The 24,873-nt window shown below is 39.0% G+C and overlaps 1 protein-coding gene across 1 annotated transcript in view; it reads left to right on the forward strand.

Moving 5' to 3' along the window:
* Positions 1 to 24,873, forward strand: part of SLC25A24 (solute carrier family 25 member 24) — a 46,494-nt gene that overhangs the window by 15,941 nt on the left and 5,680 nt on the right. Inside the window, exons 3-8 of the mRNA XM_081224710.1 lie at positions 961 to 1,048; positions 5,502 to 5,613; positions 7,793 to 7,951; positions 10,224 to 10,376; positions 17,942 to 18,049; positions 19,531 to 19,698. Coding sequence (XP_081080836.1) covers positions 961 to 1,048; positions 5,502 to 5,613; positions 7,793 to 7,951; positions 10,224 to 10,376; positions 17,942 to 18,049; positions 19,531 to 19,698 — 788 coding nt within the window. The remainder of the gene's footprint in view (positions 1 to 960; positions 1,049 to 5,501; positions 5,614 to 7,792; positions 7,952 to 10,223; positions 10,377 to 17,941; positions 18,050 to 19,530; positions 19,699 to 24,873) is intronic.

Genomic DNA, 24,873 nt, shown 5'->3' on the forward strand with positions numbered 1-24,873 from the left:
CCCATATCCCCTCCCTCTTGCGTCTCCCTCCCACCCTCCCTATCCCACCCCTCCAGGCGGTCACAAAGCACCGAGCTGATCTCCCTGTGCTATGCGGCTGCTTGCCACTAGCTATCTACCTTACGTTTGGTAGTGTATATATATCCATGCCGCTCTTTCGCTTTGTCACAGCTTACCCTTCCCCCTCCCCATATCCTCAAGTCCATTCTCTAGTAGGTCTGTGTCTTTATTCCTGTCTTACCCCTAGGTTCTTCATGACATTTTTTTTTCTTCTTAAGTTCCATATATATGTGTTAGCATACGGTATTTGTCTGTCTCTTTCTGACTTACTTCACTCTGTATGACAGACTCTAGGTCTATCCACCTCATTACAGATAGCTCAGTTTCGTTTCTTTTTATGGCTGAGTAATATTCCATTGTATATATGTGCCACATCTTCTTTATCCATTCATCTGATGATGGACACTTAGGTTGTTTCCATCTCCGGACTATTGTAAATAGGGCTGCTATGAACATTTTGGTACATGACTCTTTTTGAATTATGGTTTTGTCAGGGTATATGCCCAGTAGTGGGATTGCTGGGTCATATGGTAGTTCTATTTTTAGTTTTTTAAGGAACCTCCATACTGTTCTCCATAGTGGCTGTACCAATTCACATTCCCACCAGCAGTGTAAGAGTGTTCCCTTTTTTCCATACCCTCTCCAGCATTTATTGTTTCTAGATTTTTTGATGATGGCCATTCTGACTGGTGTGAGATGATATCTCATTGTAGTTTTGATTTGCATTTCTCTAATGATTAAAGATTAAATTCACAATTTTACCTTAATCAGTTCAAGGCTCTCCCTTATAAAGTGAGGGATTTGAAATTCATGATTTCTAAGGTCCTTATCAGTTCTGAGTTTATAATTTTTATTTTAATTATTTTTATTTTAATTTTTTTTAATTTTTATTTTTTAAAGGAAAAATTGAGGCTTCTGAAATTGTCCAGTCTCTCCAGATACTAGGTCTAACTATTTCTAAACAACAAGCAGAGTTGATTCTTCAAAGGTAAGCTCTTCCTCTATTGACAGTTTTTTTTTTTTTTTTTTTTTACTTTTAGTATCCTGTATTAGAGATCTGCCTTTGTAAGTGTGGCTTAAAACAAATCCTTGTACCTTACCATTCCTCACTATGTGCTTTCAATATCTTTCTCCCCTTTTTCTCGCTTTTTATTTTGTGTGTACACGTATACCTAAAGTGTAGGAATGGGAAAACTCTTTCAAGGCCTCCAGGGCTGGTGCAGTAGAAGAAGCTCTGTTTTCCCTTTTACATGACTCCTTTACCACTCACACAAAACCCTTCACTTCTGAAACTTCTGGTCACTGAATATGTGGGGGTTTTTCCCCACAACAAGCAATTCTAGCTGACACTAGCTGGGTGTTCTACAATGTAATTCAGTTCTAACATTGTCTACCTGGAGGTAGTGTCAGATCCCAAAGATTAAGGACTCAGTTTCACAAGACTGCTCTCCACTTCAGATGCCAATCTCAAGTAGTAGGTACCCAGATTACCCACATCTGCCTGACTTGACTATACATCAGAGGTTCCCGTGACGTTCTCCCCCTTGGGTTCAGTTACTTGCTAGAGGAGCTCACAGAACTCAGGGAAACATTTACTTATGCTTACCAGTTTATTACAGGATATTATAAAGGATACAGATGAACAGGCAGACAAAAAGATACGTAAGGAGAGGCCTGGGAGGGTCCTGAGCACAGGTGTCTTTGTGGAGTTAGGTGTTTCACTCTGCCAGTGTATGGATGTGTTTGCTAACCAGAAGCTCCCTAAATCCCGTGCTATTGAGATTTTTATGGAGGCTTCTTCATGTAGGCATGCTCAATTATTAACTCCATTTTCAGTCCCTCTCCCCCTCTGGAGAATTGGGGTGGGATGGGGGTGGGAAGGGGGCTGAAAATTCCAAGCTTCTAATCATGGCTTGGTTTTTCTGGTGACCAGCCCTCATCCAGGAGCCATCCAGGAGCCCACCCGGAGTTGCCTCATTAGAACAAAAGATGCCCTAGTGCTCTTATCACTTAGGAAATTACAAGGGCTTTAGGGGCTCTTGTCAGGAATAGGGAACAGAGACCAAATTATATATTTTCTATTATCTCACAGTGTTTTAAAAGGCAGAATCTGATTGTGTTTTCAGTAGTGGAAATCACAGACCTTCCCTTGAGTGCTCGGCCGTCAGTGTGACTCATAATATCTCCAAATGTCAGCTTCATTTCTGCCATTTCACTGTCTCTTAGTATACTCAAAACTGAATTCATGGGAGAGAAGTCTGAAAGGTGCTGATTGAAACAGCTGAGGCTGAGTCATCAGAGTATGAGAATAGGAATCAGTTGGTTGAAATAAGGCCTCCTAGTTCTACTTTTTCAGTAGAAGATATGGGTGGGGAGTAGCTGAAATAGGTAGGCAGTCGCTCCCAAACATGTGTGTTTCATGTATCTTTATCTTCCGCTCTCAAGTAAAATCCATTTTCCATTTAGGCTTTCATCTCCACCCCTCTTTCCTCTAATTTTCTTATCTCTAGTTCCCTCTCCACATTTATTGAGGACCTTGGCACTTGTCAAATAGTCATTTTCTCTTTAAGTCCTAGGAAACTTCAGTATTCGTGCTGGTGACTCCTCTTTATAGCGTCAGTGTTTCCTGCCTTCCTCAACACACCTGAGACTTTTATTCCATTTTGCTTCAGCAGCCCACTCCCTCTCAGGATTGTATCATAACTTGAAGCCACTCCTCATCTGAAGTCTTAAAAACCTGTATCCTACCTTTTGACCCTTCTTCCTCCAGATTCTACACTGTCTTGCTCCTATGGTACTTGCATTTTGACTTACAGATCTCTGGCCCCTTCATTTCCACCAGTCCGTCAATCTTCTCTTGATCGATTCCTTCCACCACTCCTACTTACTTTCCCCCAATCCTGAACCACCCTCTCAGTTGTTCTCTTTGCCCCAGCATTTGGGCTATGAAACATTTCTAGAGAAAAATGAAACCATACAGGCCCAAGAATAACCAAGACATTCTCGGAGGACCCTAAGGAGCTGGGGGCCTGCCCTATCAGATATCAAAGAGTTGTTATAAGCTATAATTAAGACTTAGTGGTATTGCCACACAGATAGACAAGTTGACAAGTGGAACATACCATCCCAGAAACAGACCCATCCATATTTGGGATTTGTCACATGAGAGAAGTAGCTTTGCAAATCCCTGGGAAAAGGAGAGACTATGCAATAAATGGTTCTGGTGCACCTGGTTATCCATGCAGACGGAAATACAGTTGGGTACCTGCCTCACGCCATGCACAGAAATCACAGACATAGAAAACAAACTTATGGTTACCAAAAGGGAAAGGGAGGGTAGGAAGGATAAATTAGGAGTATAGGATTAACAGATACAAACTACTATACATAAAATAGATAAGCAACAAGGATTTACTGTATAGCACAGGGAAGTATATTCAATATCTTGTAATAACCTATAATGGAAAATAATCTGAAAAAATTATGCATATAACTGAGTCACTTTGCTGTACATCTGAAACTAACATAATATTGTAAGTCAACCTTACTTCAATTTTAAAAAATCAAACTAAATGTGAAAGTTACACTGCAGTACCTTTAGAGGGAAAAGAAGCAAATGTCTATATCTCAGTATAGGGAAGAATTTATTTTAAAAAAATACAGAAGTCAGTAACCATATATGAAAAGATTGATAAATTCAGCTGTATTATAATTAAGAGCATCTATTCATGGACACTATAAATAAAATGAAAAGACAAAGAGAAGGTACTTGCTAATTTATAACTTGAAGGATTAAATCAACTATATAAAGAACTATACATATTTAAGAAAAAGACACAACCCATTAGAAAAATGGGCAAAATATATGAACAAGCATTTCACAAGGGAAAAAACATGAATAGCAGATGAATATGATGAGATGCTCAACTTCGTTAGTAAGTTGAAGAGAAACGCAATTTAAACCCACAGTGAGACTATCTTATTTAAGAAGTTTGTCAGCACTAAGTGTTCTGTGGCTTTAAGCTGCAGAGTTTGTAATTCATTTATTCATTCAACAAATATTTGCTCTGCGCCAGGCACTGTTCTAGACACTTTGGTCATATCAGTGAATAAAATAAAAAATCCTTGCCTTGTGGAGGATGCTTGCATGCGTGTTGGGGGGGGGTTGAGGGGTAGGGTCAGACAATAAACAATTGCATTAAAATAGAAAATAGTGATTAAAAAATAGGGCTATAGGGCTTCCCTGGTGGCGCAGTGGTTGAGAGTCCGCCTGCCGATGCAGGGGACAGGGGTTTGTGCCCTGGTCCGGGAAGATCCCACCGCGGCTGGGCCCGTGAGCCATGGCTGCTGAGCCTGCGCGTCCGGAGCCTGTGCTCCACAATGGGAGAGGCCACAACAGTGAGAGGGCTGCGTACCGCAAAAAAAAAAAAAAAAAAATAGAGCTCTAAATATTTTAATCCAGAAGAATAGTGTCATAAACATCAGTAGTAACTAGGACTCTTATGCAAATATGGAATGTTAACACCTGTGTGCTGGGACAATTGAAAGTTTAAGTGTAATTTCATGTATGCAATCAAAGTTAAAAGTGGCACTGGAAAATATAATCATAAATATCTGAAAATAGCATTTTATCTGACTGCCATCTTTATGCATCACTTTCACACGTCATAGAATAAATGTAAAATTCAGAGGAGACACCAAAACTTTTTTTTCAGATATATTCATTAATTCAATAAATAAATGAGCACTTTCTTTGTACTGCCCACTTTAGATGCTGGGTCTACAGTAGTGAACAAAACTATCAAAATCCTGGGCAGTTTAAAGTTGCTTTTAGGAAAATAAACAGGTACAAATGACATTATTGCCAAGAACCTACTAAAATAAGCAAAAAGTTAATGAAAAATATCCAAGGCTACAATATGTTAATTTTAAATGTTGAAGATAAGGTACCAGGATTTCTTAAGACTCAGAAGGCCAATCACCAAGTTTGATTTTATTTTTTACAATCATTGGTAATTTTCTTAGCTTAGAGAAAATTGGAGAAGGAAATTGATAGTGTATTTTGAGTATATTCTGAAGTCACATCCAAATGTTACAATAGAACATTAAGAACTATTTTCTTGAGCCAGTGTAAGAAAAAATGGATCATAAATTCATTCATTGCTACCCCCCAATTTTATCTTCCAGCATTAGTGTTTGATAGCTCATTGACTTGGAGTTTGACAGAGCACCAAAAGTAGCCTTTAGTGAGACCTGTAATTTGGGGGTCTATTTTTATCTAAACGATTAAAACAGATCATCAAATGCTTGTTGCCATTTCCAAAAACCTTTTAAGAATATTAAGTTGGAAGAGAAAGTTGTTGTTCTGCAACATGGCCAATAATGTTAGTTTTATTTACACATTTTATTTTGTTCTTTAATTAGCTTCTTTTTATTTTCAGCATTGATGCTGATGGGACGATGACAGTGGACTGGAATGAATGGAGAGACTACTTCTTATTTAACCCTGTTACAGACATTGAGGAAATTATCCGTTTCTGGAAACATTCTACTGTGAGTATGCTTTATGTATTAATTTATACTTATTTGGAGCTGTAAGCAATTAGTATGATTATCATCCAAGAGCACTCTATAACACTTATGGGCCATGGTACCCATCTCAATAGCTCTTTAACTTGTAGAGTTCTACATAGTCTGTTAGGTGTATACTCGGAGTATATTAAAGCTTTTTTTAAAAAATTAATTAATTTAATTTTATTTATTTTTGGCTGTGTTGGGTCTTCGTTGCTGTGGGTGGGCTTTCTCTAGTTGCAGCGAGCGGGGGCTACTCTTTGTTGAGGTGCGTGGGCTTCTCATTGCAGTGGCTTCTCTCGTTGTGGAGCATGGGCTCCAGGCACGTGGGCTTCAGTAGTTGTGGCACATGGGCTCAGTAGTTGTGGCTTGTGGGCTCTAGAGAACAGGCTCAGTAGTTGTGGTGCACGGGCTTAGTTGCTCCGCTGCATGTGGGATCTTCCCAGACCAGGGATCAAACCCATATCCCCTGCATTGGCGGGAGGATTCTTAACCACTGTGCCACCAGAGAAGTCCCGGGGCTTTTACTTGTATAGATAATATATTGCCTAAATAATCTCAGTACCTCGTGGTTGATAATGACCAAAGATCCCTTCTGAAACTTGCTTGTTCAGTCAACCACCTACATTTATCTCTGGCTTAAGGCACCTATAATAATAGTCATGGAAGGTTAAAAAATCTTTGGCTCGGGCTTCCCTGGTGGCACAGTGGTTGAGAGTCCGCCTGTTGATGCAGGGGACACGGGTTCGTGCCCCGGTCCGGGAGGTCCCACATGCCGCGGAGTGGCTGGGCCTGTGGGCCATGGCCACTGAACCTGCGTGTCCGGAGCCTGTGCTCCGCAATGGGAAAGGCCACGGCAGTGAGAGGCCCACATACCACACACACAAAAAAAAAATCTTTGGCTCATCTGCTTAGTATTGCACACCTATCCATCTGTATTCTTTTAAACTTTCAAATTTTAATTAAATTTCATTAATATCCTACTGAAATATCCTGGGGTAAATGAAATTCATTTCATTCTGCAATCTGTTCCTGAAAACAATGGGAACTCTTTGAGGGAATTTTTATTTTTCTAATGGGCTTGACTTCTATACGTATTCCTGGATTTCAGTACATTTTATATGCACTAAATGAAGCCTGGGGTTCACATTGTTACTAGTAACAGTGCCTAAACTTACCTAGAGCATTGTAGAATTATTGGTGACTAATGCCTTTTCAACTATGAGTATAAAATAATACTATATTTGTAGTTCAGTTGCCTTGATAAATTTTATACTTATGTAAAATCATATTTACATAATCAAATTCTTATTGTATCTTTGGAGATAGTAATAGTTGAGGCTACAATCATGTATCCATTTTATTGATAGTAAAAAGAAGAAATAGAGGGTTACTACTATAGCAAAGCTCCTTACCGTGACACTCTTACCTATAAAATCTTTTACATTAGAATCATTTAGATAATAAAGTTGTAAAAATATTATTATAGAATTTTGTTTCTGTCAAGCTATGTTTGTAACCTATAGTAATATTTAGAGAAGATTGGAAGGTAGATCATTTTAAACAATACCTCTCTGTAAGCTAAATTTTATATAGAATCTGTTGCATGTTTTAAATGACAAGTCAGATTTATAAAAATATTTACAGACAGTCTATATAGGAAATGAGTTTAGGGGTACTCAAATTACAGTTTTAATTTAATTTTTATTTACATATTTAGAGCACATATCATGTTATAAAGTATAATGTGGATATAATTTTGAGATAAAGTGTGTATCTTTGAAGAACTGACAAATTATTTTCTTTCTGTAGCTAAGGATTCACTACCTCTGATCAAATGCTGCTCTTTCATTCTGACTTAGGCCTAGAAGAGAAAAGTTATTCTGAATCTATTAAGAAAAATGTTGTAATTGTTGGTTTTGTAAATTTGTAATTACTGTTAATTTTCATTTCTTGCGGACTGATACTGTACTTCATTTAGCGTGAATAGGCTACTTATAATTGCCTATATGCTCAGATTGGTTCAGTATAGTACTTTCTAAGGATTGAAGCTGATCTTAATTATAAAATAATATGTAATTCTTCTTTCAAAGAAGCAAACCTTCTGGAATGATCTGCCTTTAATTGATGGAGCCTGGGGCTCTTTCTTCCATTTTAACAGGGTATTGACATAGGAGATAGTTTAACTATTCCAGATGAATTCACGGAAGATGAAAAGAAGTCGGGGCAGTGGTGGAGGCAGCTTTTGGCAGGAGGTGTTGCTGGTGCCGTCTCTCGAACAAGCACTGCCCCTTTGGATCGTCTGAAAGTCATGATGCAGGTGAGCTTTGCGATCTTCTAAGTTTGTCCAAAATATTCTGAAACAATGAGAAATACGGTGCTTTGAAAAAAGTTTTAAAATTTCGCAGTGATAGTCATACCTTTAAAAAGAAATCTCTCAATTTTATTGCTATTAATCCTAAATTCAGTCCGTGTTAAGTATTTCAGTGTTTGACCAAACCTTAAATTGTTGGCACATGTGTGTGGTGAACTTTTAATCTTGGCTTTCTGTGACTATTCAAATGTTTAATTAGAAAAGGAAATCTCTAGCCATTATTGTAGGGTTCTCTTTAAATTACTTATATTTTCCTTATATTTTATGTTCTTTCTCAAAAGAAGGTTTTTCTGAAATCTAGAATCTTGGAACAAGGATGTAACTTAAAAAATTATTCTAAAGCTGAGGTTGGCAGGCAAGACCTGGGTTTATAAGCTGACTTTCCTATTTACTAGCAGTGTAGGCTTGGCTGGTCACAGTGAAAAGAAAGAGGGAAAGGAATGGATTAATATTTATTTGGTGCTCATTATGGTAACCCATTTAATCTTCTAGTAACCCAGCATGAGAGGATTTTATCCTCATATTATCTGTGGGGAACACAGGGCTCAGAGAGTTAAATAACTTTTCCTTTACAACAAATTAGACAAGGAATGGAGTATTTCTGCCTCTAAAGCTCATGGTTCTCACACTGCATGAAACCCCTGAGGCCTCATTTTCCTTCATTCTAGAATGGGAATAGGAATATCTAACAAGGGTGGTTGTAAGAATTAAACAGTGTAAGGGATGTGAAAATGCTTGGTAGGCTGGAGCACCCTGCTAGAATATACTAGCTGCTTAAAAAAGGTTTTTAAAAGTTGTGTTGTTATACCTGTGGTCAGCACTTTTTATATTTGCCATTAGATTTCTGTACAAAATGATTTCTGACAATATTTTAAACTAGCATCCATTGAGAATGTACCTGCATCTCAAAATATGTTTAGGGGTAAAGATACTGCTTTAAAAAAAAAGAAGAGGGAATTGGGCTGTATGTTTTTCTTTAGGAACAATAGTAAATTGACGTTGAGAGAGCTTGAATAAGCATTCATCTTTTCCTTTGTCATATTTTATTGTGAAGTTTATTTAAAATAAAATGGATATATTTAGACTTTAGTTCCTGAAAGTTCAGGGGTTTCCCCAAACTACCTTCAGATTCATTAATTCACAGAACTCACTGGAAGCTTTTATACTCATGGTTATGGTTTATTACAGTGAAAGATATACATTAAAATCAGTCAAGGAAAGAAGAGCATAGGGCTTCCAGGGAAGTACCAAATGCAGAGTTTCTGTTGTTTTCTCCCCAGAGAGTCAGAATATATTATTTCCTGACATTGGCATGTGACAATATGCACAGAGTTGCACACCAACCAAGGAGGCTCACCTGAGTCTTTGGTGTCCAGAGTTTTTATTGTGACTAGATCATATACTGCCCTCATGGCTGACCTTTAGTCTTCAGCCTCTCTCTTCCTCCCTTCTTGGTTTTTTTTAAAAATAGTAGTCACTCATTTTGTGTAAGCAGAAACAACCAGAAGAATAGCTGACTTCTTTAATTACTTTTGGTTTATTAGATTTAATCAGTTTTATATAGAGGCAAGCATAAGGTCTAGTTTATTTAAACAACTATCATGTCGGAAGTGTGAGCCAGGTAATTCATCAGTATTCACTGGGTTAGGCAGTTGGTACATGAAACTTCGAGATAAGCTGTAGAAGTTACAATTTTTATTTTTGGTGTCAGGCTGTGTGTATTCTATTCTCTATAGCTCTGATAAACATAACATCCAGATTGTTTTGAGTCCCATTTATATTTCATGTCAGTATTACTTCTCAGGGGGAGGGATAATATATTACATTCAGTATATTTTTCTAATTTTTCTTATACTGAACTTGCTCACGTTCCAAAGCGTGTTCCATAGCGTGTTCCATAGCCTAATAAATAATAAGTTGGTTCATTTTATCTTATGAACGTTGTTCATAATTTTACTTTTGATCATGCCTTCTCTGTTTGCTTTCCCACACTGAGGGTTACAATTTTTCTTAGTTTTAGATTCAGTCAGGCTTCTAAAATGATGGTAATAGTTCTTCCCATTATATATTTTCTCAACCTTCTATATTCTATTTTCAAATACATCTTCATGCAGTAATAAATAATACTGAAGAAAAGAGAGTGGATTGTGTGGTTACTTTAGAAATAGTAATAATAACATCCCACCAGTATTTAATATTGTTTTGCTTTTGTTTTTAGGTCCATGGTTCAAAATCAGAGAAAATGAACATATACGGTGGCTTTCGACAGATGGTGAAAGAGGGAGGTATCCGCTCACTTTGGAGAGGAAATGGTGCAAATGTCATTAAAATTGCTCCTGAGACAGCTGTTAAGTTCTGGGCATATGAACAGGTAATAGTTATCACCTGTGGAATTTGTTAACAAAGGGGAGTTAAAAAACTGATTCAATAACAATTATCATACAATGCTTTTTAGATTATTATTTTAATACATGATAACTTTCCACATATACTCCATGAGGAATTTCTCTTATAGGAGATTAGACCAGATAACCTCAGAGATCCCTCATGACTCAATTCTAGGATTCTGAATTTCATATTACTTAAAAAGACTTCTGTGTTCTTTTCTAAGTAGCTCTTTTTTTTGTAGATAAAACTGCTTTTTATTTTTTATTTTTATTTATTTATTTATTTTTATTAGTTTCTGCTTTATAACAAAGTGAATCAGTCTTACATATACATCTGTTCCCACATCCCTTCCCTCATGCATCTCCCTCCCTCCCACCCTCCCCATCCCACCCCTCCAGGTGGTCACAAACAACCGAGCTGATCTCCCTGTGCTCTGTGGCTGCTTCCCACTATCTATCTACCTTACGTTTGATAGTGTATATATGTCCATGCCTCTCTTTCGCTTTGTCATAGCTTACCCTTCCCCCTCCCCATATCCTCAAGTCCATTCTCAAGTAGGTCTGTGTCTTTATTCCTGTCTTACCCCTAGGTTCTTCATGACATTTTTTTTTCTTCTTAAGTTCCATATATATGTGTTAGCATACGGTATTTGTCTGTCTCTTTCTGACTTACTTCACTCTGTATGACAGACTCTAGGTCTATCCACCTCATTACAGATAGCTCAGTTTCGTTTCTTTTTATGGCTGAGTAATATTCCATTGTATATATGTGCCACATCTTCTTTATCCATTCATCTGATGATGGACACTTAGGTTGTTTCCATCTCCGGACTATTGTAAATAGGGCTGCTATGAACATTTTGGTACATGACTCTTTTTGAATTATGGTTTTGTCAGGGTATATGCCCAGTAGTGGGATTGCTGGGTCATATGGTAGTTCTATTTTTAGTTTTTTAAGGAACCTCCATACTGTTCTCCATAGTGGCTGTACCAATTCACATTCCCACTAGCAGTGCAACAGTGTTCCCTTTTCTCCACACCCTCTCCAGCATTTATTGTTTCTAGATTTCTTGATGATGGCCATTCTGACTGGTGTGAGATGATATCTCATTGTGGTTTTGATTTGAATTTCTCTAATGATTAATGATGTTGAGCATTCTTTCATGTGTTTGTTGGCAGTCTGTATATCTTCTTTGGAGAAATGCCTGTTTAAGTATTCTGCCCATTTTTGGATTGGGTTGTTTGTTTTTTTGCTATTGAGCTGCATGAGCTGTTTATAAATTTTGGAGATTACTCCTTTGTCAGTTGCTTCATTTGCAAATATTTTCTCCCATTCAGAGGGTTGTCTTTTGGTCTTGTTTATGGTTTCCTTTGCTGTGCAAAAGCTTTGAAGTTTCATTAGGTCCCATTTGTTTATCTTTGTTTTTATTTCCATTTCTCTAGGTCTGAGTAGCTCTTAAAGGAAACGTAAGATTTTAGCTTATTCATTTTGAATTCAGAATAGAAGCTGCACACTCACATAAGTTTTTGTGAAAGTATCCCCATCCAGCATCTGGAAGGAAAACTTTTAAGTTGAAGTCCTTTGTGTAATTTGACATTGCAATAAAATTGAGTTGAATTTAGAGTGAAAGCTCCATGAAGGCAGGGGCTTGGCTTCTTCTCCGTGCACTCCAGCATTTAGACAGAGCCTGGCGTGTGATAAGTGCTCAGTAAGTGTAGAATGAGTGAGTGAATGAGTAAATGAATGAATGCATTTACCTCTGAATCAACTTCTCTGTTGACTTAGATTGTTTAGGATGCTTAGATATTAGGATGCTGCTTCAGCGTAACTTGATGTTAAGAGGAAATACAGTAGTGGATTTTAGAGTTTGGCTTCTCTTTGTCATTAGCAGAATTGTCTAATTAAGCATGCACAAAATTATTCTTTCCACTATTTCTTCCATCATTGTTAACCATAGACGATAAGAACCTTGAAATTGAACCCCACCTTATATTTTGTATTATTTCAAATAGAGTTTTGATAATTTTGGAGAACATTTTGTTCTTGAGCAGCAGAATACTCTTGAGAAGATTACAAAGTCTAGTGGTGTTTTTTCTTGGCTTAGGAAATAGAGAAGCAAAGAAAACAATGAAGAAAATCTAGCCTCCATGACTTTAATTACAGCTTATCTTTGGGAAGTATATTTTCCTTCTGTGAATGTTTGAGGATACATATCACGACTAGTAAGGGCCAGCATTTTAGATACCTATAGGTTATTCTGATCACAGACTTGGATTTTATGATAGGAAAACCAGACCCTAAAATAAATAAGTACTCAAGTATAAAACCATTATTCCATATGCAGGAAGTCAGTATTTTTGAAAGTCTGTATTATTGCAAGCAAATGTATGTATTATACTTTATGCTACTTAGCAGATTCTTACCTTGAACACTACCAACAGGCGTCCAGCTAGGCTCCTTTCTCAGGCCTCTTCACAATATTTAATTACTGCATGCTAACTTTTCTTAGAGATCAAGAGAAAGCGCTCTGCACAGTGTGGTATAGTGTTCTTGTGGTCTCTGGGACCTATTATGCCTGTCCATTTTCTGCCCCCTGCTGAAGGTCCTTTCATCCCTCGGGGCTCTCTTAAGCCCAAAGCCCAGCTTCCTATGAGAAGCATTTCCTAAGCATCCCAACCAAAACTGATGCCTCTCCTGCCTGGTTTCCTTATAGTACTATTTTACAGAATATCCAATTTTCCATCGGATAATGGAAAATCCATTGTTTTTCCCAGTGAGTTGTAAACTACCTTGGCATAAATGTTATGCTATATATATTCTCAAATTTCCCAGAGTACCTAACTAGCTCACTTCTGTATTCAGGTAGGTCTTGTTCATTGAATAACTAATAGCTTAGAAAACGAAGAAAAGAATATTTTCAGCCTGGTACGTAGCTCTCTTAAACACATCAACATGGGATAAAGCTGCAGTCCATTTGGGTCCTCACTGCCATAGCAGTTCAATTATATCAGGAACAGGGTGGCAGTACGGTGTTGTGTTCTCATGGTTTCAGCTGCCATCTGCATTCTAACTGCTTTCCATTCTAACATTTTTCTCTTCATCTCTATACCTGCACATCCACCTGAACACTGCATATCTGTGCATCTCCACTTACATATCCCAAGGGTACTTTACAGTCATCCCTCCCCCACCCCTCACTCCAGTGACACACACACCATTCCTCTTCCTATAGGTCATATCGTGGTGAACATCTTTCAAGACTTTGCTCGGGAGTTATTTCCTCCAGGACACCTTCCCTTTGTTTCCCTCTGTTAGCACTCTCACACTGAATTCTGGTGATCTCAGTACTTATCTCTCTTCTTAACGAGACTGTGAGCTTTCTTAGGCAGGATCTGTTTTCAGGTGTGTGTTCCCAGCACCTTCCCCAGTGCCAGTAAATCCTCACTAAATGAGTGTGAGTCTTAAGTCCATTAAGATGAAGGGGAAGACGGGTATTTGAGCAGAAGCAGCAGCCTGTGGACAGAAATGTTGGCACAGGAGAGCATCACTCACTAAGGAAGCTGAAGGTGGTTCACTAGGCTTAAGTGTAGTGGAGTGTGTGTCCAGGAAGATGATGATGAAAGCAGGCTGGACAGATAGGCAGGAGCCAAATGTGATAGGAGTCTAGATTTTATCCTGAATGTGGTGAGGGGGTTATTGAAGCATCTTACGTAGGGAAGTGGAATAAGTATATTTACATTTAAGAAAGATCAATGTGGAAAAGAGTGAAGAGGTATTGGAAGAGAGTGAGGCTGTACTTGAGGCAGGGAGACTATTTAAGGAAATATTTCAGGAATTCAGGTAAGAAATGATGAGTACCAGTATAAGGAGACGGCTGTAGTGATGGAAGAAAAACTGAAATGAACTGAAAACTATTTTGGGAAATAGAAACAACAGAACTCACTGAGTGAGTGTAGAGATGAGAAAGAGGAATCAAGGGTGATACTCTGGTTTCTAACTTGAGCAACTAAGTATGTAGAGAATACAATAAGAGAAACAAGAGGAACTGATTTTGAGGTAAAATGACAGGTTGCATTTTGGACATGCTGGGTTTGAGCTATTTCTGTAACACGTACAAGGAGCTGTCCAGTAGGACAGGGAGGTTGTGATTGAGGTGAAGCCTTTGGAATGGAGCCCTCAAGAAGGCTTATAGAATAACAGTTCTGGGGATATGCCCAGGGAGAAGTAGGAGAAAGTTGTAGAGGAGACTGAGAAGGAGCAGCCAAAGAGACAGGAGGAAATCCAGAGAAAGCGATGGCCTAGAAGTCAGAGGAAGAAGAGGGTTCCATGAAGGGTCAAATACTGCAGGGTACTAAATACAATAAACAGTTTATCTTTCAGAATTTACCAGCTCCGAGATAGGAAAGCTTGGTATAAATGTTTCAGTGAAGTAATGAGATGAGAAACCAATTGAAATGAACTAAAGTGAACAGGAGGTGAAGAAAACTGGACAGTAGACACCTTTGTCAGGAGCTTGACTTCAGTGAAGGGAAGGAGAAAAGAAGAGGGAGAGAGTGATAGGTTAGAAGGATGTTGGGTTTTGATACGTTTCATTTTAATGACATGCCTATGGCTGAAGGAAGCATGTCAATACAAAGAAGGAGGTTAAAAAATATAAGTGAGAGAGACTGACGACAAGTGCAGCAGGTATTCAGAAGAAGTATGTGTGTGGAGTAGGGAGTGGAGGTGGAGGGGCTGGGGGAGAAGTGGGTACTAACCGGTCTGCTGGCAGGCTTAGCCTTTGACTGTGTGGAGGACTCTTCTCATGTCAGCTCGGGAAGAAAAAGATATAAGTGGATGCGGGTGATTTTGTGGGAAGTGGGCAGGAATACCAAGATATCCTTGCCTGGTCGCCTCTCTGTTCTTCCTTGAGTTCCCAAGAAAGGACTTTTTTTGAGAAGGAGGGAGGAAGTGGTATTGGAAGCTGGAGGAGAATGGAGAAGGTTGAAATAGGTATTCTAACAAATGGAGAGAGAGTTGAGATAGATAGGATGGATGGAAAGAAAGAAAAAGAAGCAAAGAAAATAGAAAGAAAGGAAGGGAGGGAGGAAGGAAGGAAGAGAAGGAAAGAAAAGAAAAGAAAAGAAGGAAGAAAGAAAGAAAGGAAGGAAGAAAATTGAAATCCTGGAAAGGATTCCAGGCTGGCTTTGAGAGCACAGCTTAGTCATCTTTGAGAAAGTCAAATTCTATGGCCTTGAGCAAGCCACTTAAAGTCTCTGTGACTGTTATCTCCTTTCTGGGGTAGGAATTAAGCTTGGTGACATAGTGTTAAGCACCTGTCCCTTTGCCTAACCCTGTACAGGCTCTCTGTCCTCAACTCTTACCTTTGTGCATTGTATGTTCTGGGGTGCAGGAGCCCCAAACCCCTACACTTTAAATATTTATTCACCAATCACTAAAGAATACTTTTGATGGGTGCTTTTGGGATGGGGGTACACAATGTAAACGATGTCTCCGAGGTTCCTGTTCATATGCAGGAAGGTTTTCAATAAATTATATTTAATGATTGTGATAATCTGACATGCAGGAAAATTAATAGGGCCTACACAGAAGGGAGTTTTGGTTAACATTCTGGTGCAGTTCAGGAAATAGAGCCTGTGGAAACATTGATCTTTGGGAGTAAGCAGATATCTGCTATTTGGGGAACTTTGTGAAATTATGATATATTTAATTTTTATCATGAGCAGAGAAACACAGTTTTACTAGGAGAAAGTATTCCTGTGTTTTTGCATTGGGCTCTTTGGATCCCAAGGAACAGAGACTGGCTGGCTCAGGGAAGCAGGCTGGAGGTGGGGGTCACTGTGGAAGTGCCTGCGGCATTAAGGGGAGGAGCCTCAGGAAGTGCAGAAAGTAGAACCTCACTGACCTGTCCCTTCTCCATGTGTCTGCTTCTCTATTGCTTTATGTATTTCTCCCTCAGGTGTCAGTGCCTAATTATACCTGTAGACCCACCTCACAGTTCTAGGAGAAGGAATCTGGTTTGCCTGGCTTATAACCACAGTCTGTGTTCAGACAGAGATTTTCTCTCCGAGTTGTAGAAAGAAAATATTGAATATATTAGTAATAATAATAATAACAACAACAACAACAATAACATTTACTGAACATTTGCCATTTGCCCAGCACTGTGCTGTGTTACGTGTATTATCTTATCAAATTCTTTCAACAACCCCGTGAAGCTGGTGTTATCACAGATGAGGAAACTGCATGTGGACATGTTCATAAACTTGCTCAGGGCCACATAGACCTAGGGTTCAAGCCCAGGTCTGCCTGACTGTAGAGCCCATGATGTTAACATCCTGCCCTATCGGTATTTTGGCTGCATTTGTGCCAGATTTCCCCCTTTGGCCAGATCAGCCATGTCGGTTGCTTTAGTACTGGTGGGCCAGGCAGGCTCTGGGGTCGACATGTTAGTATAGTTAAATGTATTACCTACAAAAACTGTTTTTCTAAGTTGTTTTGTTAATATTTGTCACTTATTTATTAGTTTTACTTATACTGGTGAAAATAAACTCATCTTAAAAAAAGGAAAACTCAAGGGCCTCCCTGGTGGCGCAGTGGTTGAGAGTCCGCCTGCGGATGCAGGGGATACGGGTTCGTGCCCCGGTCTGGGAGGATCCCATATGCAGCGGAGCGGCTGGGCCCGTGAGCCATGGCCGCTGGGCCTGCGCGTCCGGAGCCTGTGCTCCGCAACGGGAGAGGCCACAACAGTGAGAGGCCCGCATACCGCAAAAAGAAAAAAAAAAAAAAAAAAAAAAAAGGAAAACTGTGGGGAAAATATTTAAAAACTGTGAACACTTTATTAACCTGTGCATCTGAGGAAGAATGTTGTGATGAATCTGTTTTAGCAAAGGAGCTACTGGGTCCCCTCTGTGGATCATCTGTGTTTTGTGGAATTCTAACTTGAAAATCACTGTCCAGTAAACTGAATGTATTAGCATTCAAACCTTGCTTTTCTGTTAGATATTGTTAATGCAGTGTGTGCATTTTGAGAAACATCATATTGTCAGTTGATTTCTAGGAGCTGATTTGTATTTTTGTATTGTCTTAGCTTGGCCTGCCATAACAAAATACCATACGCTGGATTGTTTAAACAACAGAAGTTTATTTCTCACAGTTCTAGAGCTGGGGAGTCTGTAATCACGGTGCTGACCAATTCAGTTTCCAGTGAGGGCTCTCTCTCCCTGGCTTGCAGATGGCCACCCTCTCACTGTGTGCTCACATGGCCTTTCCTTGGTGCATACATGCTGGGGGGAGAGAGAGAGAGGGGTGAGGGGTAGGGAAGGAAGGAGGGAGGGAGTGAACGTGTGTGTGAAAGAAAGAGAGAAAGAGAGAGAGGCCCCACCTCATGATCAAACCATAATTACCTCCCAAAGGCCCCAGCTCCAAATACTATCGCATTGGAGGTTACAGTTTCAACATATGAATTTGTGGCGGGGGGAGGGGGGGAAAGAACACAGTTCATTCTGTAGCAGGTATTAATGTGCATTTAAAACTTTATTTACACAGTACAAGAAGTTGCTTACTGAGGAAGGACAAAAAGTAGGAACCTTTGAGAGATTTGTTTCTGGTTCCATGGCTGGAGCAACTGCACAGACATTTATTTATCCTATGGAGGTAAGTGCCATTGTGAAGTCTGATTGCATTAATGGTGTTTGTATTATTATCTATTACTGTGTAACAAGTTATCCCAAGATTAACAGTTTAAAACAACAAGTATTTATAATCTCACGGTTTCTGTGGATCAGGAATCTGGGTGTAGCTTAGCTGGGTTCCTCTGGCTCAGGGTTTCTCACAGCCTATAGCAGGGTGTCAGCCAGGGCTGCAGTCACTGCAGGGTTCAACTGGGGATGGATCTGTTTTCAAGCGTATTCACGTGTTTGTTGCCAGGTTTTCCTGGCTATTGGTTGAAGATATCAGTTCCTTATTGCAGGGTCCTCTCCATAGGATGCTTGAGTATCCTCACAACATGGTAGCTGGTTTTTCCAAATCAGTTATCAAAGAGAGCACCCAAGATAGAAGCTGCAATCTTTGGTCACATCTGCTCTATTCTGTTGGTCACAAAGACCATCCCTGGTAGAGTGTGGAAGGGGACTACACATGGTGTGAATACCAGGAGGCAGGGATGGTTGGGGGCCATCTTGGAGGCTGGCTCCCATAGTGTTGATAAGAATTATAGCACCCATTCCTCTCCAAAGAGTTTCTGTACCATAAAGTTCATAATGGAACCTTAGAATTTGATTAGGTGATGGTAATCCTAACTGGACATCCTTTTATTAGAGCATAGGTTAGCAAACCATGGACCTGTGGACTGTTTTGTACAACCCTTGAGCTAAGGATGGTTTTTATATTTTTACCTTTTTAAGGTGGTTTAAAAACAAACAAAAAAAAACAGTACCAAAGAATATGCAACAGAGACCTGGTATTTCAGTCCTGCAAAGATGAAAATATTTACTTTATAGAAAGAGTTTGCCAACTCCTGCTTTAGAGCAAGAATAATATTGTAGATGTAGATATCTTTATTGATATGACAAAGCGTTTTTCAATAACTGATAAGACAAGAAATACTGTTAGTTTTCACCTTTGTGGTATGCATATTAATATAGCTTTCCTTGCAGGCATCTTAATATGATTGTTCAATTACTCCACACACCCCTCAAAAAATATCCTAATTCAATAGCTAGGCTTCCTCTTATATCCTCCATCTCAGTAAATAGCATCACCTTCCCTCTTCTCTGCTGGCCCCATCCCGAGTTCCAAGCTAGAAACACTGGGATCATCCTTTACACTACCATTTCCCCCACCCTCCATATCTAATACATCACAATTTTGTTAAGATGTCAATAGATTATCTTCTCTCTATTTCCTCTCCCACTGCCCTAATTCAGATCATCTTTACAGCAAAAGGGATCTTGTTGACTCTGGTCTTAGACCCTTAAGAGAGATAATATGTGAGAGAGAACACATCAACAAACTGGACAGTCATTTGAGTGACAATATATGCTAGATATTTGTTCTTTGCAAAGTTACTTCTTTTGAATTCTGTGATGATAGCGTTGATGTGAATAATAATATTCATTATATTCTTTCATAACCAGGTTCTGAAAACCAGGCTGGCTGTAGGCAAAACTGGACAATACTCTGGGATGTTTGATTGTGCCAAGAAGATTTTGAAACATGAAGGCATGGGAGCTTTTTACAAAGGTTATGTTCCCAATTTATTAGGCATCATACCTTATGCAGGTATAGATCTTGCTGTGTATGAGGTGAGTTTGTAGCAATCTTTTGAATCTGAAAATGTAGTTAAATAGTTCTCATTGTTAGAATTTGACTTTATATAGAGAGGTACATATGTACCAGGAAACAGTTTGTAACCAAAAGTAGATTCAAAGATGTGTTCTTTTATCTTTCTTTTCAAATTCCTTGAATATGACACCCCATATGCCTGTGGTCACTTTTGTATTAGATTTCACTGTTAATTATTTTTATTAATGAAGAGAATACTTTCACATTCATATATAGTTGTTCACTTCTCTAGCACCATATACACAAATAAAATCAAAATAGATTAAAGACCTAAATGTATAACTGGATGCTATAAAACTCCTAGAGGAAAACATAGGCAGAACACTCTTTCACATAAATCACAGCAATATTTTTTTGGACCTGTTTCCGAGAGTAATGGAAATAAAAACAAAAATAAACAAGTGGGACCTAATTAAACTTAAAATCTTTTGCACAACAAAGGAAACCATAAACAAAACAAAAAGACAACCTACAGACTGGGATAAAATATTTGCAAACCATGCTACCAACAAGGGATTAATTTCCAAAATACACAAATAGCTTAATATCAAAAGAACAACCCAATCAAAAAATGGGTAGAAGTCCTAAATAGACATTTCTCCAAAGAAGACGTACAGATGGCCAACAGGCACATGAAAAGATGCTCGATATCGCTAACTACTAGAGAAATGCACATCAAAAGTATAATGAGGTATCACCTCACACCAGTCAGAATGGCCATCATTAAAAAGTCTACAAATAATAATTGCTGTGGAGAAAAGGAATAATAATGGTGTGGAGAAAAGGGAACCCTTCTGCACTGTTGGTGGGAATGTAAATTGGCACAGCTACTATGGAGAACAGTAGTGAGGTTCCTTGCCAAATTAAAATAGAACTGCCATATGATCCAGAAATCCCACTCCTGGGTGTATATCTGGAGCAAACTCTAATTTGAAAAGATACATGCACCCCAGTGTTCATAGCAGCACTGTTTGCAATAGCTAAGACATGGAAGTTAACCTAAGTGGCCATCAGCAGATGAATGGATAAAGAAGATGTATTTATACACAATGGAATATTACTCAGACATAAAAAAGAATGAAATAATGCTATTTGCAGCAACATGGATAGAACTAGAGATTATCATATTATGTGAAAGACAGAAAGATAAATATATGATATCACTTATATGTGGAACCTAAAAAAATGATATAAATGAACTTATTTACAAAACAGAAATAGACTCACAGACACAGAAAACAAACTTATAGTTGCCAGAGGGGATAGTGGGAGTGGGAGGGATAAATTAGGAGTTTGGGGTTAATATATACATACCACTATGTATAAAATAGTTAACAACAAGGACCTACTGTATAGCACAGGGAACTATATTCAATGTCTTTTAATAACCTATAATGGAAAAGAATTTGAAAACAAGAATGTATAACTGAATCACTTTGCTGTATACTTGAAGCTAATAAAACATTATAAATTAACTGTATAGTTCAATTTAAAAAAAAAGGTTATTACAGATACAGTTGTTCAGCTTAGCAGATGATACTAGGGATTTTTTTGAGGAGAGAGAAATAAGCAAAAATGGCACATTTTCTTTGGTTTGTTAAAATTTAACATTGATAAAACCAAGACACTGATGTGGGTAGTACAGATTCATTCCTTGTACTTGTCAACCTGAAGAAACCTAGGAGGCAATAATCAAACACAACGCATTTATTTGGGATCAAAGAATTGCAATTCGGTACACACAGATTTGGGTATCAATCTGAACAGTGTCTGCTAGGGAGTAAAAGTCAGGGTTTTTTGTTTGTTTTTTGCGGTATGCGGGCCTCTCACTGCTGTGGCCTCTCCCGTTGTGGAGCACAGGCTCCGGACGCGTAGGCTCAGTGGCCCTGGCTCGTGGGCCCAGCCGCTCTGCGGCATAGTAGGGATCCTCCCAGACCTGGGCACGAACCCGTGTCCCCTGCATCGGCAGGCGGACTCTCAACCACTGCGCCACCAGGGAAGCCCAAGTCAGGGGTTTTTAATGGCAAAGAAGGGAGGTTTGCATTACAAAGAATTTTAGTTGGAGCTGAAGGCAGAACCTAGTTGGCTAAACATGATTGATTGCTAAGGCTATCATTAGAGGGAGGTAAGAGTTCGTTACTGTGACAAGTTGCAGGTGTTCTTGCAGAGTCCTTGGACTATCTGTGGTGTGGCCCAGTTCATATGTTTATGGTTCCACCTGGTGAGACAGGCATAAGGTCCACCTCTTGAGTGGCCTTCCAGCTTCATTTTAAAACCCCTTGATATAAGTGACTCCATCTTATGTCACATATCCCCCTTTTGATCAAGATCATTCTCTAAAAGCATTGCCAATCAACTTACAGATTTGCTTTGTCTCACATTGCTGGGATGGACCTGTCCCAGAAAGTCATGTCCCATGTTGGGGGGAATTTTTAATTTCCAGTGGTTATTTCAAGGAGTCAGTGTCATAGGGTTAGACCATTGGGCAACAGGGAGGCACAGGAAATGACTCCTAGGAGATTTGGTGGCTTGTAAGGCAGTTGTCCTTGTGGCCTGATTAGCCAAGTTATTTCTTTTGGTTTCATCTGAATTTAATTTTGGATGCCCAGGTACCCTAATGATGGCTAGGACAGATGGAAATTGGATCGATTCCAACAACTTATTGACCCAATTTTCATTCTTAATCTGGCTTCCCCCTGAGGTTAAGAATCCTCTTGGTTTCTAAAGCATGCCAAAGTCATCAACTACCCTAAAGGCAAAGCGACAATCTGTATAGGTATTCACAGTTTTACCTTCTGCTAGGGTGCAATCTCTAGTTAAACCATGGAGTTCTGCCTGCTGGGCTGAAGTAGCAGTCAGCAGTGGAGCTGCCTCAGTTACTTCAAAGGAGCAGATGATTGCATACCCAGTACAATATTTTCCTTTGCCATTTTTCAAACAAGAACCATCAGTAAGCCATGAAATCTCAATGTTAGCAACAGGGGTTTCTTGTAAGTGAGCTCTAAGGGTTAATAACTGATCAGTCAGGGTCAGACAGTCACGAGGAGTTTTGTCACTAAGTAAAGGGAGAAGGGTTGCAGGGTTGAAGTTGTTGTTGCGGGAAAGGGTTATGTGAGAAGTTAGTAATGATATTTCATGTGGGGTAAGACAGCTTGCAGGAGGGTGTTGAGAGTGATGAGAATTGTGCAAGCCTCCTACCGCATGGGGGAACATAGATGGTGAGTGGAGAGCCCATAACTATTTCCTCAGTTGATGCTTTAAGGGCTGTTGCTGCTGAAATAGCTCTCATGCTGGAGGAAGGCCTCTGGCTACAGGTCTGATTGTTGAGTGTGATATCCAAGGGGTTGGTGTTGACCTCTGTGCCTTTGAGTAAGCGCTCCTAAGCCATTTCTCTTCTTTCGTACATGAAGTGGAAAAGGGAAAGCTAATAATTAGTATGTCCTAAAGCAGGGGACTGCAAATTCCACTTTTCAGGTTCTGGAGCCCTAAAGACGTTTTCTTCCCACTCTAAAGGATCTGATCTTTAAGCTTTGAGAGGCTGGGCAACTAAAAAATTAAGTATCCAGTTTCTGTAGTATCCAGTCAGCCCAAAATATCTTTAAAGTTGTCTTTTGGTCTGTGGCTAAGGGAAATTTAAGACACTTTGAATCCTATTAGGGTCTTAAAGGAGTCCTTAATCCGAGATCAAGGGTCCTAGGTATTTGACCTGTGTTTGAACAAGTTGTAACTTCTCTTTAGAGACCTTTATGACCTTTAGTTGCTAACAGCTTGGGGAGATGGATGCTATCTTGCTCACTTGCCCCATTGGAAGAGGAACAAAGAAGGTCATCAACCTATTAAAAAAGGATGAATACTTACAGAAAAATGACACCTGCTAAATCTGCTTTTAGGATCTGTAAAAAGTAGGAAGGGCTTTTAGTCTAGACTTGCGGCATGACAGTCCAGGTGTATTGTCCCTCCCACATGAAAGCAAATAAAATTTGACTTTCACAATCCACAGAGATGCTGAAAAAGATGCTACAGAGGTCAGTTATAGTGAAAAATTTATTCTCTGTAGGTATTGCCATTAAAAGAGTATGAGGGTTAAGGGCAACTGGATGATGATTGATGACAATGTTATTAATAGCCCTCAAATCTTGGACAAATCTCCATCCTCCTCTGGGGTTTCTTAATGAGGAGAATGGGTGTATTACAGAGACTAGTGTAGGGGACTATGAGGTGTTGTGTTTTGTATTCCTCTATGATTGGTTTAATTCCTGCTAAGGTCTCAAGATTTAAAGAATATTGTTTAATGTTAGGAAGAGGCTGACCGCGGTCAATTTGAATTTTAATTGAGGGAGCCAAATGAACCTGCCCAACGTGGGTTGTGGATTTTGCCAAGTCTCTCAGGGACTTTTTTGAGTTTTAAGTTTATGTTACCTTCCAAGCTTGTCTTAAGGGCAAAAACTGCTGATAGGGTTGAGGAGCTTGGAATGCCATCAGTTGTTGAGGGGTTGAATTAATTTCAAGGATACTTTCCCCTCTTGGGAAAAAGGGATACAAGTATTGATCTCTCTTCAAGTCTCTGCTTTCTGTTCCTTTGGGTGTATACCTATCAGTATACAAAATTGCTGGGTCATATGGTAATTCTGTGTTGAGCTTTTTGAGGAACAAACTATTTTCTATAGAAGCTGCACCATTTTTCATTCCTACTAACTGCGTTTTTCTGCATCCTTGTTAATATTTGTTCGTTTCTGGTTTTTGTTTTTTGATAGTGCCCATCCTAACAGGTGTGAGACAATATCTCATTGTGCTTTTGACTTGCATTTCTCTGATGATAAGTGATGTTGAGCATCTTTTCATATGCTTGTCCATTTATTTATCTTCTTTGGAGAAATATCTATTCAAGTCCTTTGCCCATTTTTTAATTAGGTTATTTTTTATTGTTGTTTAATTGTAGGAGTTATTTATATATTTTGGATATTAAATCCTTATCAGATATATGGTTTACAAATATATTCTCCTATTCCATAGGTTACCTTTTCACTCTGTTGGTTGTTTTCTTTGCTTCACAGAAGTTTTTAAGGTGATGAAATCCATTTGTCTATTTTTGCTTTTTTGCCTCTGCTTTTAGTATCATATCCAAGAAATTGTTG

Source organism: Mesoplodon bidens (assembly GCF_964165515.1).
Source record: "Mesoplodon bidens genome assembly, chromosome: 2".
NCBI classification, from domain to species: Eukaryota; Metazoa; Chordata; class Mammalia; order Artiodactyla; family Ziphiidae; genus Mesoplodon; species Mesoplodon bidens.